Source organism: Leopardus geoffroyi, chromosome B3 (assembly GCF_018350155.1).
Source record: "Leopardus geoffroyi isolate Oge1 chromosome B3, O.geoffroyi_Oge1_pat1.0, whole genome shotgun sequence".
Classification (NCBI taxonomy): Eukaryota; Metazoa; Chordata; class Mammalia; order Carnivora; family Felidae; genus Leopardus; species Leopardus geoffroyi.
In genome coordinates, this window is record NC_059337.1 from 18,776,884 (window position 1) to 18,795,932 (window position 19,049).

Genomic DNA, 19,049 nt, shown 5'->3' on the forward strand with positions numbered 1-19,049 from the left:
CAGCTCAGGAGTAGACAATTAATTCCTGCCTGGGGACTTTATTTAAGATAAGAATCATTTACTAGAAAAAAATTAATGAATGACAGTAGGCAAACAGGAAGATGTAATATGTAATATGAGACTTTTTAGTGTTTTGCACTAATGGTTTAAAGAGATTCTGTCATGCCAAGCTGACATCAGTGGCAACAATATTAATCTCTCAAGAGCTAAAAATCAAAGAGCTAGTTAGAAGACAAACCAGGAGGGGTGCCTGGGTGTCTCAGTCAGTTAAGTGTCTGACTTCAGCTCAGATCATGATCTCACGGTTTGTGAGTTCAAGCCCCACATTGGGCTCTATGCTGACAGCTCAGAGCCTGGAACCTGCTTTGGATTCTGTGTCTCCCCCTCTCTCTGCCCCTCCCCCGTTCATTCTTTCTCTCTCTCTCTCTCTCAAAAATAAATAAACACTTAAGAAAAAAGAAAAGAAAACAAACCAGGACATTCACATTGAACTTCCATTGGAAGCCAGTGATGAGAAATTACTGTTTTGAGACACCCTGAAGACGTGGGCTGTACTCCTACACACGATCAGCATCACAGCCAGATCACATCAGTCAGGAATATCCAGGTAAACTGAAGGAAGCCATTAAAGCTTAGCCTCAGACTCTATTTATTTGACACTCTTACATCAGCTCGCTATTCACTTCACCATTAAAATGAAAAAATATATCTGGTGAAAATCACTGGCAATGAGAGAACTGTAAGAAAGAGGGAGAAGGAAGCGATGCTATTAGTGTATACAATGTGGAATCAAACACAACCCAATAAATGGGCATTTGTCTGGATGCAAAGCAGAGGAAAAGGGGGTGCCTAGGTGGCTCAGTCAGTTGAGAATCTCTCTCTCTTTTTTTTAAAGTTTATTTATTTATTTTGAGAAAGACAGAGACAGAGTGAGTGGGGGAGGAAGAGAGAATCCGAAGCAGGCTCTGCACCACCAGACCAGAGCCTGACGTGGGACTCAAGCTCATGAGCCATGAGATCATGACCTGAGCTGAAACCAAGAGTTGGATGCTTAACCGACTGAACCGCCCAGGTGCCCAAGCATCTGACTCTTGATATTGGCTCAGGTTATGATCCCAGGGTCGTGGGATCAGGCCCCTACATCGGGCTTTGCACTGGTCATGGGGCCTGCTTGAAACTCTCTCTCACTCTCTCTCTCTTCTCTGCCCCTCTCCCCCACTCATGTACTCTCTCTCAAGAAAAAGAAAAAAGGAAGACAAAAGAGGAGGAAAAGAGTAAGAGTGATGACCTAGTCTTCCTTTTTCACACAGGTATCAATTTCTGCCACCAAGGGAGTAACCCAAAGTACAACAAAATTCTACAGGAGGGGGAAAAAAAAACCACAGAGCCCAAATGAAACCAAAAATAAGTGCAATGCAGCCTCACTGCCTGCAGAGCATATTCAAAGTAGCCAGCTCTGAAAAATCTTACTTGGTACCCTAGCCTACCCTGACTCCCCTGCTAAAACCAACTGGGAAACCCAGAGGAATTGGCCATCCAGTCCACAGGCAAGGGGTGGAGGGGTTGGGGGGGGGGAGGAGCCAAGTGAGACAGAGGAACAGACACCATCTCATTTTCTGCTCTTATAATGTGATATAATAATTGGAATGTGCTTGGAAACAGGTGATAAAGTCTTGTGAAGTAGGGCCAACCTCTACCCTAGAAAAAATAAACACCAGTTAAGACATTTGTATTATTTTTCTGGACTTCAAGGTGAATACATAATATGTCCTATTCATTTCAGAGAGCTCATAGCATGCCCCATTTCATGGAGGAGGAAACTGAAGCAGAGAAGGTCAATGGGTGACTAGCCTAAAACACCCAACTGGTCAGTGACAGAGCTGGGTTCGAACCCTTCTTCTGCTCCAACTTCAATGTTCTTTCTGAAATGACCATCCTGCTCCATGTAAAATCATGACATTTCAAAAGCTTGAACTGTCCTACTTACCAAGCTTCTTGGAATCTTTTCATCCTGCAAGGCCTCTCTTGATTCCGCCGACTCCTAAACCATCTTTCCACCTGGCGCTCTGTCAAGTTACACTTCTTCGCCAGTCCATAAATATCAGCCTGAAAGGCGATAAAATGAATGAACAAGTGATAAAGAGCAGTCATATTGGCCAGCAGTCAAGAGACAGTGCAACTGGGTTACAAGAGCTTGTGCACTGGAGGGGAGAGAGACCATGTGTTAGATCTTGGGCCAGTGAATTTGCCTCTTTTGCTTATGGAATCACGCACACACATACACAGCAAAAAAAAAAAAAAAAAAAAAAAAAGGCTGTTAGTATCCCAGCACTCTGTGTTACTAAAAACGATCAATTCTCTGTAAGTTGGCAGCAACCCATACATTCAAGCTGCAGATGTGAGCTCACTCATTCAGCTAAGTTTTATCGAGGGCTTCCCAGGTACCAGGTAGAGAAGCATAGCTTAGATGTTGATCAGATCCAACTGCCTCATCTTTCCTATGAGAAGCTGGAACACCAAGGGTGTTGGTAAGTTTTCCAAGACCTAAAGTTAATAGGAAAGCAAGGACAAGAACTTAGGCTAATGCACTTTCTGTTCTTTCACACGATCTTTCTGATGGCTCCAAAAGATAATACAGGAAAGACACAAACAGGTGTTGGCCATCACTTTCACATTTAATCAGATGTAGAGCCTATTTCAAATGAATCCAAAATAATACCAATCATAAAAAAAAGTAAAGATTGCAGAATATAATAGTGATGATGGCTTCTCTTCTGGGAGGCAGAAATTATTATTTAAATCTGGAAATAATATGGATGATCGATTAGCCCAAAGGTCATAAACTCGAAGTTCTCCTTGGGCCAGACAAGAAACAAACATGATTGAGTGGACCAGGTCTGTTTCGTGGTGGGATTGGAAGTTGTATTCTTTTCACACAGGCAGGTTTTATACATTAAACCCACAGTTCTTTCAGCCAGCACAGAGAAATTAGCTCTGTAATTTTCTGAAACACCTGCTCTCTTGATCTTTCATTTTCCAACACCAGTACAAGAAATATTTCCATTTTCTCGTCACTAGAAAAAAATAAAATTTCATACTGGCCCTCAGCTTCAGTGTGGAGGAAACAAGCAGGAGCTACAGATGCGGTAGACAGAAAACACGTGCCCTCCCCTAAGAGTGTGGCCGTGCACAAGCTCTGGCTGATGGTTCCCAGAGTCCAAGTGTACACACAGAGCTTTTATGTGAAATCACCAGGGATTTTAATGTTGATGACTAATACCTCAAAGTAAATTTCTTTTTTATTTTTATTTATTTATTTTGAGAGAGAGAGAGAGAGAGAGAGAGAGAGTGTGTGCAAGCAGGGAAGGGCCACAACAAGAGGGAGAGAGAGAGAATCCCAAGCAGACTGTACTGTTAGTGCAGAGTCTGACGCGGGGCTTGAATTCACGAACCCTGAGATCACGACCTGAGCCCAAACCAAGAGTCAGATGCTTAACCGACTGAGCCACCAGGTGCCTATCAAAATAAATTTAAAACCAATTTTGGGGGCGTCTGGGTGGCTCAGTTGGTTAAGCATCTGACTTCAGCTCAGGTCATGATCTCGCAGTTCATGGGTTTGAGCCCCGCGTCTGTGCTGACAGCTCAGAGCCTGGAGCCTGCTTCGGATTCTGTGTCTCCCCCTCTCTCTGTTCCTCCCCCACTTGGTTTGGGCTCTCTGTCTCTCAAAAAATGAATGAACATTAAAAAAGAAACCAAAAGCCAAAAAACAAACAAAAAAACCCAACAAAAAAACCAATTGTGGATCAACATTGCAAGGGCCGAACAAAGCTTCCCCAGTGGCAGGACACCCAATAGTCTGTGTTCAGTCATACAGTTTCTGCTATGTTGTTGTGCATAATTCACATAATTGTTCAGTCGCACAAGGTAACAGTAGATAAAATTCAAAACGAAGCTCTCACGCTAAAGACTGGCAAAAGACTAATTGCAGCTTCTATGTCCCTACTAAATTGCTACCTGTGATTTAATCTGCAAGAAGGAAAACAAGACAAAACAAAAACAGGATATAGCCCATATTATACTCTGGTAAACTGCCCTATCTAATACCTATTCTTTTTATAGGCCAAGGGTTCACCTGCTGTTGTTTTTGTTGCTGTTTTGCTTTTGTGCTCTTGAGGAGACTGAGTTGGCAAAACCATTGATTGGTGTCTACTTCCTGCAGACCTTGTGCCAGTCATCAGAGGTCCAAATGAGTAACCCTGATGTGGGCCTCCCTTTCACAGGGTACAGTCTGTCTGGTGAGGAAGTAAGAAAATAAAACAAAAGAATTCCAATCAAATACCAAGAGTGCTAAGACAGGGGAAGATTAGGATACCATGGGACCTAACTCTGTGTAAGCAGTTCCTGGAAGTCACACATAGGCTGGACCCTGAAAAATGCCCTGAGAAGGAGAGGATAAAGAAGGGAAGTGTCCCAGCAGAGGGTCCAGCACGTGAGGTCGTCTGGAGATGAGAGTGTGGATGCACAGGGAATGCCTGAGGAACAGAAAGAAGTCTGGCTGGGTAGAAACATAGGAAGAGGAAAGGAGGGAAAATGTGGCTAGGCTCACATCAAGGGGGGCTTTGTTGGGGATCTATCTTGGGGGTGACTGGACATTTGCACTGTTAAGTCCCCCTCTTGTGGTGCGAACTGAATGGAGGCGCAGGAACACATGTGGAGATGGACATCTTTGGCCTTTTTGTCCAATCCCTCTGCTCTCACAGCGAGGACCTCGTGCTGGACAACTCTAGAAGTCTAGATTCCCTAACCCACGAGTCCCATGTGCATCAAACTCCCTCACAGGAAGCAAGAACACAGTATTTCCATAACAAAATATGGCAGGGAACTGAAAGCAGAGGACCCAGTTCTGCTACTTCATCACTGGGTAGCCCGGAGCACTTCCTCTGACCCCCTGTGGAAATGGGGTGCTAACAGCGTAAGTGCTTGCTTCCTGCATCACCTCACGGGGATGGTTACAGGATCTGGGGGCTCCTGAGGGAAAACGTGCTGTGCAAACTATCCTGTGCTACATCAGTGCCAGAGATTATGGCTGAACCCAGAAAGGACACCACGGGCTGAAAATCATTTAAGAAAAAACATTCCTTTACTTCTGAAATACTTTGCAAGCAAGAATTGATTTCTCGAAACAGAGGACATGCTTCAAATGCTGTTGGTTGGTCCACAGTAGGACATATACTGCTATGCTGCAGCACTATATCCTATTTGCTTGCAGACTGAAAGAGTTCTGGGTCTAGTTTGACTGTTATAAAAGTTTTATATACTCAGTCATTCGAAAATATTCAGTGGGCCTCTATTCACAAGTGCCATGCACCATTCTAGATGTTGGAGATTCGGCAGTGAGCAAAAGAAAGTCCCTGCTCTCATACTGGAATCTTCTCAAATCTGGGAACAACTCAATTTTATTATCCCATCATTTCTACAGATATCTGCTTAATAAATTGCATCTAGAAATAGCACTCGAACATGATTTGAAGCAATTTATTTTCTTTTTTTTTTAATTTTTTTAACGTTTATTTATTTTTGAGACAGAGAGAGACAAAGCATGAACAGGGGAGGGGCAGAGAGAGAGGGAGACACAGAATCTGAAACAGGCTCCAGGCTCTGAGCTGTCAGCACAGAGCCCGACGCGGGGCTTGAACTCACGGACCGTGAGATCATGACCTAAGCCGAAGTCCGACGCTTAACCGACCAAGCCACCCAGGCGCCCCTGAAGCAATTTATTTTCTGTTTTAGAGCACAGATGAATCTGGTTGAACATCAGTCTTGACAATACTGGCTTCATACACTCTAATATTATTGGGATAGAATCCTCTTGCAAACAAAAGTCTCTAGAAGTATTTTCTTGTTGATATATAAAACAATACCTCCAATGCACAGAAAATTGTGCAAGATATTATGTTAGTACTTCTTCAACTGTCACATGGCTCTTTTCTCTCCACAGCAGGGAGACTTGATAAAGATAAAATTTTCTACATAATTTTAAATTTCCTAAAAGCTGACCTGAAGGTTTTGCTATAACAAATATAGCAAGCGATGGGTAGCATAGCACAGTTCCTTATGTGTTATATAAGGTATTATCCAAGTTCGTTGTCCTCAAACAGAAAGAGAGAAAAATAATAGGGACTCTCTGAAAGAGTCCCAATTTCTCATAAACACATTTCAAGAAATGTGAAATGATGTGTGGGCACTATCATCACCAGTAGTAACAACAGTACTGAATTAAACAACAGCAGTCATTTACAGCAGGTGGAAATAAAGAACACGTGGAAATGGCTTGTCAGACTGTCCTCATTTTAGAAAAAACAAAGAATTCCAGGACAGAAGCTGAGGGCAGAATAAGTTACAGACAGTGTTGGCTAGCTGTGAACTATTCTGGACATGATGCCTCATGTTATGTGTTTAGACTTCCACATGGCTTCTTTGGGCAGGGAGCCCACCAGACCAACAATAGAAACAGTTATCATGAAACAACTGAATTCCGCAAATAAAGTTCAGCACCCTTAAAAATCTACCTATCCTAGGGGCGCCTGGGTGGCTCACTCGGTTAATTGACCAACTCTTGACTTCAGCTCAGGTCATGATCTCACGGTCCGTGGGTTCGAGCCCTGCATCAGGCTCCGTACTGCAGAGCTGGCTTGGGATTCTCTCTCTGCCCCTCACCTGTTCTCTCTCTCTCTATCTCTCTCTCTCTCTCAAAATAAATAAACTGTAAAAAAAATCTATCTATCCTAAACTGTGTTAGCATACACTCTCGACTTCTAAAATTACCGGTGATTGCTGTCTGTAGTCATCATAGAGGGTGTGCCACTTTTGAAACAGTTTGTATTCCATCTCTCATTTTAACTATGGTGGGAAAATGAAACTAGACTTGCCTAGACACTATCTTTTTTACAGCCATTACATCAAAACCTTTTTTTTTTAATGTTATGCACACAAGCAGTGCACTACAACATTTCATTTAAGTGCATCTTGTATTGTGAATAGAATTCTGACTTTCCTAAAAATTCTATCTCTGGGGCATCGTAGGAGCACTGCATATTTCTGAATGTGTTGAGGCCTTGGATAAAATAAAGTGCCCCTTCTCACAAAAGCCATCCCAGTGAAGACTTTAAAAATGTGTGCAATGTATATCAATGGTGCCACAATCATCAGAAGTCTCAGATAGGAGCTACTCTGCCTTAACAACGGTCTTTTGTGATTAGTATACTTTTGTATAAGTGTATTTTGTACTTTGTGTATGTATTAGTATACTTGGCATACCTATCCTCCAAAATTTAATTTTGATCTTTATACCTAAATTATGGCATTGATCGTTAAACACTGTAGTTGAACACAATAGTTCAGCTACGAACATTGGTTATTTTATATTATAATATTTACTTGTCATTTTATATTATGTTTGGAATGCATTCCAAGCATATAACATATGCCCTCAATAGAGGGAAAAAAATCCAAATGAATCAAATGATTTAATGGTTAACTGGAACAGATATCTTGTACAGATGAGGTAAACCACTGGTGACTGAAACATTAAGAAAGGAGTTGTTTTTTTTTTTTTAATCCCAAAACAAAGACTTTGTACTTACTTGAGATGGTTGCCTTGTGGAACATTTGAAAAAATTCTCTAAGATGGTATTTGGTATAATCTTCTTTCTAACTTCCTCTTTAATGCCAAATGCTTTGGCTAGAGGCATGGCGATAAACCTACAAAATATGAAAGAAAGTAAGTCCGAAATCTGAGAATGAACCCACAATGACACCAGAAAACTCAAGCTGTAACTTTAGGTTCCAAATGAAGGATCAGTCATTGGGTCATGTTGTTCTTGGGCTATCTACAACCAACCTCTGGCTGACAAAAAAGTTCAAGGAGAGCAAATTTTGAGACCCTCTTATACAAGCAATAACTTAAAAAAATAAGTTGCATGCTGTTCTCAAATCTACTTTATGTAAACCCAAATATATTTATATATAAGATCCAGGAATTAGGATAAGCCATTTCACTTAGAGTTTCGTTTTAAGACTCCTAGGGATTAAAATGAATAATTTTATTATATTTTTAAGTTTATTTATTTATTTTGAGAGACAGAGAGAGCACGAGCAGGGGAAGGGCAGAGAAAGAGGGAGAGGGAGATTCCCAAGCAGTCTCTGCGCCATCAGCTCTGAGTCCAATGTGGGGCTTGAACTCATGAACCATGAGATCATGGCCCGAGCTGAAACCAAGAGTCGAATGCTTAACCAACTGAGCCACCCAGGTGCAGTTCTGGAAAGTTTTATTTGGTGATATTCTCTTAAAGAATTACTGTGTTCTTATCTGAAGTTCCAACTTATGAGAAAAATAGCCTGATTCTTGGGTAAATATCTCAGAGTGGAATTGATAGGACAAGTATACACTTAACTTTATAAGAAACTGGCAAACTGTTTTCCAAGATGGCTGCACCACACTGCATTCCTGCCAGTAAAGTGCCAGAGTTCCAGTTACTTCATATCCCTGCCAACACTTGGTATTGCCAGTCTTTTCAATCTCAACAATTCTACTGGGTGTGTACTGGTTTTCACTGACTTTCCAATCTAATCCTTATTATTTCCTAACTTCTGCTTGCTATAAGTTTAGTTTGCTCTTTTTTTTCTAGCATCTTCTTTTTTTTTTTTAATGTTTACTTTATTTATTTTGAGAGACAGACAGAGAGAGAGAGAGAGAGAGAGCGTGAGTGTGAGCAGGGGAGGGGCAAAGACAGAGGGAGAGAAAGAATCCCAAAAACAGCAAGGCCACTGATGTGAGGCTTAATCTCATGATCTTTGAGGCCATGACTTGAGTCACCCAGGGGTCCCTTTTCTAGTTTATTAAGGTAGAAGGTCAGATTACTGATTTGAGATCTTCCTTCTTTTTTAATATAGGTGTTCACAGCTATAAATTTCCTTCTGCTCACTGTTTTTTGCTGCATCTCATAAGTTTTGATATTATGTTCTCTTTGTCATTCATCTCAAAGTATTTTCTAATTTACCATGATTCCTCCTTTAACTCATTGGTTATTTAGAAGTATGCTGTTCAATTGCCACATATTTGCTCATTTCCCAATTTCTTTCTGCTACTGACTTCTAATTTCATTTCATTGTGATTGGAAAACATACTTGGTATGATTTCCATTTTTTTACATTATTGAGACTTGTTTTATGGCCTAACATATGGTTTATCCTAGAGAATGCTCCTTGTGCACATGAGAAGAATGTGTCTTCCATTGTTATTGGGTGCTATGTTCTACAGATGTCTGTAGTGTTGATCAAGTTGGTTTAAAGTGCTGATCAAGTCTTCTATTTCCTTTTTAATCTCTCCCCTAATTCTATGCATTATTAAAAGTGAGATATAGGAGCACCTGAGTGGCTTAGCCGGTTAAGGGTTGGACTTCCAGTCAGGTCATAATCTCACAGTTTGTGAGTTCAAGTCCCATACTGGGCTCTCTGCTGTCAGCATAGAACCTGCTTTAGATCCTCTGTCCCTCTCTCTTTTTGCCCCTCCCCCACTTTGCGCTGTCTCTAAATAAATAAATAAATACTTTAAAAAGTGAGATATAGACATTCACAGCTATTTGTTGTCTATTCCTCCCTTCAATTCTGTCAGTTTTTGCTTCATGTATTTCACAACTTTGTTGTTAGGTGCATATATGTTTATAATTATTATATCATCTTGATATATTTACCCTTTTACATTATAAAATGTCCTTGTCTCCAGTAACAATTTAAAAATCTATGAAAGTCAAAATTGTCTGATATTAGTACAGCCACTCCAGGTCTCTTTTGGTTACTGTTTGCTTACTTTTTCCATACTTTTACTTTCAACCTATTTATGTCCTTGAACCTCAAGTGTGTTTTTACTAGAAAGCATATAGTTGGATCATGTATTTCTATCCATCTCCCCTATCTATGCCTTTTAGTTGGAGTATTTAATTACATTAAATACTTAAGTATTTACATTAATGCAAATTATATTTAATTACTGATAAAACAGGATTTAGGTCTGTTATTTTGTTATTTGTTTTCTATATATCTTATGTCTGTTATTTCTCTATTCTTCCATAAGCTATCTCCTTTTGTGTTAGATATTTAAGTGTATCTTTTTAATTCTCTCTTCCTTAAAATATTCTTTTAAAATATTTTTCCTAGTGGTTAACCTAGGGATTACAATTGGCATTTTCATTTATAACATCATAGTTCAGATTAATACCAAAATAATTTCAGCAATATACAAAAGCTTCATTACCTCCCCTCTCTGTGCTGTTATTATCATATAAATAATACATTTATAAATTATATACTAATCAACACAGATTCATGATTTCAGTTTTATGCAGTTGTCTTTTAAATCAGATAGGAGGAAATGTGTTATAAATTAAAACTGTGTGTATACTTTCTTTTTATTTCTTTTTTTTTTTTTTAAAGTTTATTTATTTATTTTGAGGGCAGGGAGGGGCAGAGGGACAGGAGAGAGAGAATCCCAAGCAGGCTCCACACTGTCAGCGCAGAGTCCAATGAGGAGTTCAAACTCATGGAACAGTGAGATCATGACCTGAAATGAAATCAAGAGTTGCACACTTAACCAACTAGGCCACTAAGGCGCCCCCTTTTTATTTCTTATGTAGGTGACTTTACTGGAAGTGCTTTTTATTTCTTCCTGTGGATTCAAGTTACTGTCTTCTGTCTTCTAATTTCAGTCTGAAGGATTTCCTTTAATATATCTTGTAGGATGGCTCTGGAAGCAACAAATTATTCCAGTTTTTGTTCATCAGAGAATGTCTTAATTTTTCTTCCATCTTGAAAGATAGCTTGTTCAGTTGACAGTATCTTTTTTTTTTCATTTCAGCACTTTTTATATGTCTTCCAACTGCCTTTGGCTTCTATGGTTGCTGATAAGACATCGACTCTTAATCTTATTGAAGATCTCTTGTATATGATAGATGCTCCTCTCGAGCTTTCAAGATTCATTGTCTTTGTCTTTTGACTGTGATGTATCTAGCTGCTGATCTCTTTAAATTTACCCTACCTGGAATTTGTTTAGCCTCTTGGATGTGTATATTAATGTTTGTCATCAAATTTGGGGAAATTTTGGGCCATATTTCCTCAAATATTTTCTATCCTATTCATTTTCTCCCCTTCTTCTGGAACTTCCATTATGCATATGTCGTTATGCTTCCTGGTATCCCATATCTCTCCAAGGTTCTTCATTTTCTTTCATTCTTTTATTTCCTTTCTCTTACTCAGACTGATGACTCTTCTACCTGCTCAAATACGCAGTTGGACTCCTCTAATGAGTTTTTCATGAGTTATTGTACTTTTCAACTCCAAAATTTCTTATTTCTTTTATAATTTCTAACTATAATCTTTTTATTGATATTCTTGATTTGGTGGGACATTGTTCTCATTCCCTCCTTTAGTTCTCAAGCATGGTTTTCTCTAGTTCTTTGAACATATTTAAAATAGCTGATTTAGAGTTTTTGTCTATTAAGTCCAACATCTAGGCTTTGTAGGGGACACTTTCTACTGATTACTATTTTTTTCCTGTGCATGAACCATTCTTCCTTGTTTCTTTACATGCCTTATAAGTTTTGTTGACAATCAGGCATGTTAAATAATATGATGTGTCAATTCTAGAAATGAAATTGTCCCTCTCCTCAGAGTTTGTTTGTTTTGCTGTTTGTTATCATTGTCCATTTGTTTACTTAGTTCCTCTTTTGAACTGATCTGTGAAGTCTGTGTTCTTCGTCATGTTTGGGCAGTGGAGTCTCTATTGGATTAGCTTAGGTATCATTTCATGATTGGACATAGATTTCCTTAAATGCCTGGAACCAATAATTCTCTCAGTCTTTGCCAAGGAGCTCTGCATACATTTTGGGACACACCTTCAGCACTCAGCTAGGGAGTTGCCAACTTTGCCTTAGCCTTCACTTTCTCTTTGCACAGAGCCTCAAGATCATCCAGAGGTGAGAGCTAAGGGCCTTCTCAGATCTTTCCTGGGCACGTGGATAGCCCTGGGCATACTCAAAGCTCTACAACTTCAAGTGGCCTTCTGATTTCCAAGAATATATCCGATCTTTTCAAAGCCCTCTATGGACATCTCATTTTCCATTTTATTTTATTTTATTTTATTTTATTTTATTTTATTTCATTTTATTTTTTATTTTATTTTGACAGAGGGTGGGGGGAGGGGAGAGGCAGAGGGAGAGGGAGAGGGAGAGGGAAAGAGACAGAATCTTAAGTACCTCCACACTCAGTGGGAACCCCAATGTGGGGTTCAATCTCACAACTGGGATGTCCTGACCTGAGCTGAAATCAAGAGTTGGATGCTTAACCAACTGAGCCACCCAGGAACCTTTCCAGTTTTCCTTTTTAAGTATTTTGCTTAATCTATTTTTTGTCCCAATTGTTATCTACTACCTCAGGCAGTTTCAAAGTTAAACTATTGCCTCTACTTGTTTTAGACAAGCACCCTCAAGGAAAGACTTTTCTGAGTCAGATCCAGTACAACAGCCTTATAAGTACTGTATTCTAGGCAACCACAAGACAGGTCAGGTAAGGATAATTCTCTGGTAATGATGCTTTGAAGGAGCTCTAACTCTCTTCTGCTCCCTTCAATGGCTGCCAAGGTGATGGTTTCCACTGAAATTACAGGTTGTTGGTTTTTCAAGGCTATCACAGAGGTGGAAAGGAAGGATAGAAATAGGGAAGTTAATATGCCACAAAGCTTGCTATTCCTTCCAAGAGTCAGTTGTTTTTCTTAAATAACAAACCCTGGATTGTTCATTATGAATTCTGAAAAGTTTATTTTGACAATTTTTGCTAGTTTTCTGATTGCCTTTAGGGAAGATAGAATTTTTAGAGGAACTTTGACATTTTTGTTAATTTCCAGGGTGTAGTGGTTTTAATTTGCATTTGCTAATGACTAAGGATATTGGACACCTTTTCATGTGTTTACTTGCCATTTGTATATCCTTGGTGAATTATCTATTCAAGCCTTCTGCCATTTTAAAAATCAAGTAATTTTTTTGTTTCTTATTATTTAATTATAACAGTTCTTTATATATTCTGAATTTTAGTCCCTCATTAGATACATGTTTTGCATATATTTTCTCCCAGGGTGTGGCTTGTCTTTTCATTCTATTTACATTTTTAAAAATAACCACAAAGGCGGGGTCCTTGGGTGGCTCAGTCGGTTGAGCATCCAACTTCGGCTCAGGGTTCATGAGTTTGAGCCCCACTTTGGGCTCTGTACTGACAGCTCAGAGCCTGGAGCCTGCTTCAGATTCTGTCTGTCTGTCTGTCTCTCCCTCTCTCTCTCTGCCCCTCCCTCACTCACACTCTGGCTCTCAAAAATAAATAAACATTAAAAAAATAATAACCATTAAGGCATTTTTGCATATCATATAATTCACCTTTTCCAAATATACTATTCAGTGTTTTTTTAAGTAAATTTACCAAGTTTAGAATCATCACCACAAATCAGCTTTAGAAGATTTTCATTGTCCCGATCTAATCCCTTATGCATATTTACTATTAATCTTGTTCCCTCTCACCCCTGCCCCAGGAAATCACTAATCTATTTTTTGCCTTTACAACTTTGTCTTTTTTGGATATTTAATGTAATGGAATCATAAAATAATATGTGATTGCTTATATCTGGCTCCTTTCACTGAGCTTAATGTCTTTGAGGTCCATTTGTATTTGGGGATATATTTGGAGTTTATTCCTTTTTATTAATGAATAAAAATCCATTGTATGTATGTATAGACATACATTAACAATGTCTTTTGAAGAGCAAATACTTTAGCAGTTTACCAAGGGAAACAAGAACATGTGTCCTTATAAATTCTTGTACTCAAATATTCATAGCACCTTTATTTGTAATAGCTAAAAACTATAAACAATCCAAATTTCCAACAATTAGTTGAAGGATAAATGAATTGTGGCGTATCAGTGTTGAAAGACCACCCAGCAATGACAAGGAATCACTGATACATACAACAACATGAAAGCAATCTCCAGTGCATTATGTTCAATGAAAGAAGCCAGACACAAAAGACTATGATCTACATGATTACATTTCTAGTAATAGAAAAGGCAAATTATGCTGATAGAAAGCATATCAGTGATTGTCAGGGGCTAGTAGGAAGGGAGAAGATAAACCAGACAGGGTACAGGGAAGTCTCTAAGCTGATGGAAATCTTCCATGTCATAATTGTGGTGATGGTTACATGACTGTATAGTGGTTAAAAGGCATCAAGTTTTGGATGAACTCTATTATATGTAAATCATACCCCAATAAAGCTGATCTTAAAAAATAACGATATGTCCCTATTCTTTCTTCAGTTCTAACAAAGGCTCTATCTTCTGCCAGGTCAGTCTATTTTAGTACTTACTTAGAGGTTTCTGTGTTTAATTAAACGCCAGAAATTTTTGGTTATGCATGATCATTTAGCTCTTCAATTCACTTTTTTATGACCGTGGGAGTTGAATAAAATTTTTTCTAAAACAATTTGATAAAATATATAAGCCAATCCAACTTCCAAATGGACTGAATTCTCCTGGAAATGGCCCATACATTTCAGAGACATAGAAAAACAAACTAAGTATGCGCCACATGTACATAGAGCAATGTGGATAGATCATAAAACACGAGGCTGCATTTTTACAAAGAAGAAAGAAAATGAGGTCTCATCACAATACCGTTTATGTCAACCAACGATAACATGCACTTTATGTTTATGCACATGTTTTGCTGGGTCATACAAACAAAAAGCCATCAAATCCATTAGAACCCAGAGGGCAGGAATGGGACTAGGAAACAAGGATGAAAGGTAATTAATGAAAAGAGTTAATTCAAATCAATCAGTCAAGAGGTCTTACACAGACCAAAGAGAGAATGCTATGATTTGAGAACTATGATTAATTAATTTTCCCTTCACATAAAATGTCCAAATCAAACAAAAACTAAGATGTCCTTGAAACTAACAAAGTCTCCAAATACATATTTGACAAGGTTTTGGATAAATAATGGAATTTGTTCATTTGTCCAACCTACGAGTTGAAACGTTTTATTGGGAGGGAAACATTCATTGTTTTTACTAATAGAATAACACAAATATACAATGTTTTAATACGGTAATGTTCTCAGTCAGAGTCACTCAATGCTCTTTCAAATGTTAGAAATGAAGAAATTAGGAACAATTTTAAAAGCAAAGCAGAATTGAGCCAAAAAAAGCTTTATGCAGTAAAGGAATACAACCAACCTCAAAGCCGAGTAAAGTGTAACATTCCACTCTAGACGGTCATGTGGGAGATTAGTATATGGATAAATATATACAATGGGTGAATATACATATCCATAGCATACTTGCTGATCTGAGGAACCCACCTGTATTAAAATTATTAATTTAACCAAAAAAGAGAAATATGGTCTCTTTTTTTTAAGATGCCCAGGTTTCAAGGACAGAAATAACATTTTTGATGAAACACAGGAAGTATATAGTTTTCTATTTTAGCATTATCTTTCCTTTTCAAATAAATCTGGAAAATCAATCACTTCATCTGATGTAAGTATAAATAATTATGAAGAGGTACTTAATTTAAAACTCTGCTTTGAAAAAGGAGAAAAGAATGGAGTATAAAAATATTTGATAAACTGAAAAGAGAAGGGAGACAGGTCTTAACTGTAGAAATACCTTAGAGATTAACTTGCCTGAACTTTCATTTTATGGATACGGAATATAAAAAAAAATGTCCAAGAGGAAGAAAAAAGAATGCGAACTTCTGCTCCCATGTAAACGGTTCAATGTTAGGTTAATTGCCAAGGAATGAGTCTCTCAGGTTTGCTACTATTGCAGAACTGAGCCTTCAGATGGCCCCATGCAGACACCCAGACAGCCCCCTCTTCATCTGGCACTTCATCAGTTGCCTGGGAGCCAAAAGCCTAGCAATTTGAGATCCCCCCCCCCTTTTTTCAATATTCTTTTATAGAATAAAAGGAAGGCAGCCCTAGGCAGATATTAAGCATGTGAAGTCTAAATACTGTTCCTTAACAACAGGGCAACCGGGTGACTCAGTAAGCGCCCAACTTCGGCTCAGGTCATGATCTCGCAGTTTGTGAGTTGGAGCCCCATGTAGGGCTCTGTGCTGCCAGCTCAGAGCCTGGAGCCTGCTTTGGATTCTGTGTCTCCCTCTCTCTCTGCCCCTCCCCTGCTTTCTCTCTCTCTCTCAAAAATAAATAAACATAAAAAAAAATTAAATACTTCTCCTAAACAGAAACAATAACCCACTGGCATAATTATGGTCGATTCCCAGGTGCTAACGAAGGATTCAAAGACTCTTTGAACAGAGTTTAAGCCGGGGTTTATTTTATTTATTAAAAAAAATTTTTTTTAATGTTTATTTATTTTTGAGAGAGAGAGAGAGAGACAGGGTACGAGTGGAGGAGGTGCAGAGAGAGACAGGGAGACACAGAACTCAAGTCAGGCTCCAGGCTCTGAGCTGTCAGCACAGAGCCTGAGGTGGGGCTCGAACTCACAGACTAACGGACTGTAAGCTCATGACCTGAGCCAGAGTTGGCCGCTCGACCGACCGAGCCACCCAGGCGCCCCAAGCCGGGGTTTATATGAGAGAACGAAATATCTGGAGCAATGTAAGTCTCAGATAACATTTGAGTCTAATGTACATATTTTGAGACTATTTCAATTTAGGACAGTTAATAACAATTCTTCTTCAACTCTTGGAAATTGCTACAGATGGGTCATTCCACCTTTCCTTCTTTGAAGAATGAGGACATATTAGCCCATCATGAGCTTATGTTGCTCAGTAGAAATGGTAGAAATGGGGAGTGTATTCAAGGCACAATTAAATGAAAGAAAAAAGATTAACTTTTGACTTTGCCACCTCCGTCCTTGCCTTGACCCTTCTGGGACCACAATTTACTTTGAGACAATGTGTTTATTCCACAAGTATTTAAATTTGAGTGGCTCAGATCCCCTTTAAATTACTTTTCAGACACATAAAGGAATGCATAGAAGAGTCTGGAAAAACTGGTTAGAAAGTGCTATGCTGGACTCCCCACTACCAACCCCAGTCAGCAACAACAACATGCACATACATATATGCCACAAGCTAAAACTTAGAAGGAAAAGGAGTCCAAAATACAAAGCAAATGTCAGTCCCTTTCAAATGATCTACTTCTTTGTTCTTTATCAATTCTCTCTCTCCGTTCTTGCTATTCTAGGAAGGGACATCACTTTCTGATCTTAAATGGCTCCTGGCTAGCACTAAGGGATAAAAATGAACCAGCCAAATCACAGCTACTGGTCACTTCATGGAATGAGTACGTGTAATATAAACACAGTCTAGGACCAAAGAAGAAAGGTTTTGTGTGATAAATATATCGTGGGAGATGCTGAAACAGTATCAAATTTACATGAGTTTTTAAGATAGTTCAGAAAATTTCACATTTGCTAGCTTATGCTTTCTGTATTTTCAAGAGATACCAACTAACTCTTGTCTGCCATCAGGAGTATTGTACTGTGAAAGTCCAAGAAGTACCGGTATAATGGGAAAAGAAAAACCCAACAGCCCTGAACTTGGTGTCATAACATGTCAGTTCATGTCCCAAATCTACCCCTTGAATACTAACTGTGCCATCTTGGCCAGGTTACTCACTTCTTATTTTCTTGACTGAGATCACATCAGTTGTGATTTTATGTACTTGTTAAACTGTAAGTTTCTATTCAAATGCAAGGTGTAAGCAATATTTTATTTATGACATATGTGGTTTAATCTAATGCAAATGATATGGTAAACCTTGAAAAAGATATAAATGCATGCTTCAAAGGACATAATCTCACTTCCAAGTTAGATTTTCCTTACTTCTATTGCATTCAAACAGAGATGTGAGGCTAGTGGACCAACACATCATTTTCTGTAGTGAATGGAAAAAGCTAAGGGTGAATTATTGGGAGTTAAAGCTACATGAGAAGATTGGAAAAATGACATAGACTATACTTAATCCCTTGAGAAGAAGCAAGAATGGTCCTAGGAATTACAAGAGGATTGGATTCCTTCCTGATTATTGTTGGAGCAGCCTAGGCTAAGACAGAGCAAGTTGGTCCTCCACAGCTGTGCTGCTTTGGCAACCAAAAGAGTTTTCTAGTTCTAGTCCTGATCAAAATGTAAAAAATGGAGCTGTCCACCGAGAAGTGGGAAATCAGCAGTGCAAATCAGGAGAAGGCCTGGATGCCAAATTCAAACATCACCACATGCTATGCAAGACAAGCAAGGAGTTCAGGGTAGTAGAAAGTAATTTGCTAAATCGGACGTGCAGCGGCAAATCCTACTTTATTTATGCATTCTTTGACAAATCCAAACATGTGAGTAAAAAGTGGAATTAATGGTCAAAAAGGAAGAACATTTGCAAATGTTTCCAGCTAAAGTTTAAGTGGTATCCAGGGGCTTCCTCTTCCTCTCGATAGCAATAGCACATTGTTGGCCCAAGTAAAGTTGTTATTTGCACAAAAACCTTTTGGAGAGTCTATGAAGCAGAGTTGGTCAAACTAACTCTTGAGATAAGGACCCTGCAAATGGTTATAAACATATGATCTGAATTACAGTTAGTCTTGGACTAAATGATCTTTATCAAGTTTTGTCTTAAGTTTTTCCAACTTTGACATTCAAATATTCTTTTTGCTCCAAAAAAGTTAATGTGCTAATAACAGTTTTTGAAATAGAGACAGCCATGGAGATTATAGATGAACATTTATCTCCTGTTATCATAACACAAGCACAGTTTTAATAAAAAGGTTGGAAGCAGTATCTATTTAAATTAAATTAAAGAAAAAGAAAAGTTTGCTTTTTCTGAGAAAGCAAATTGATATTTTTTCTTTGATTTCCTTATACTTTGGAATGAAGGACTGCTATTAAAACTTTCAGTAAACCTTTAAAATTATGCTATAAAGCAAATATTAAGT

The 19,049-nt window shown here is 38.6% G+C and overlaps 1 protein-coding gene across 1 annotated transcript in view; it reads right to left on the reverse strand.

The window, feature by feature from the left end:
- The window catches only part of CERS3 (ceramide synthase 3), a 105,837-nt gene that overhangs the window by 60,489 nt on the left and 26,299 nt on the right, over positions 1 to 19,049 (reverse strand). Inside the window, exons 4-5 of the mRNA XM_045448790.1 lie at positions 7,644 to 7,761; positions 1,988 to 2,106 (exon numbers count right to left, since the gene is read on the reverse strand). Of these exons, the coding sequence (XP_045304746.1) occupies positions 1,988 to 2,106; positions 7,644 to 7,761 (237 nt within the window). The remainder of the gene's footprint in view (positions 1 to 1,987; positions 2,107 to 7,643; positions 7,762 to 19,049) is intronic.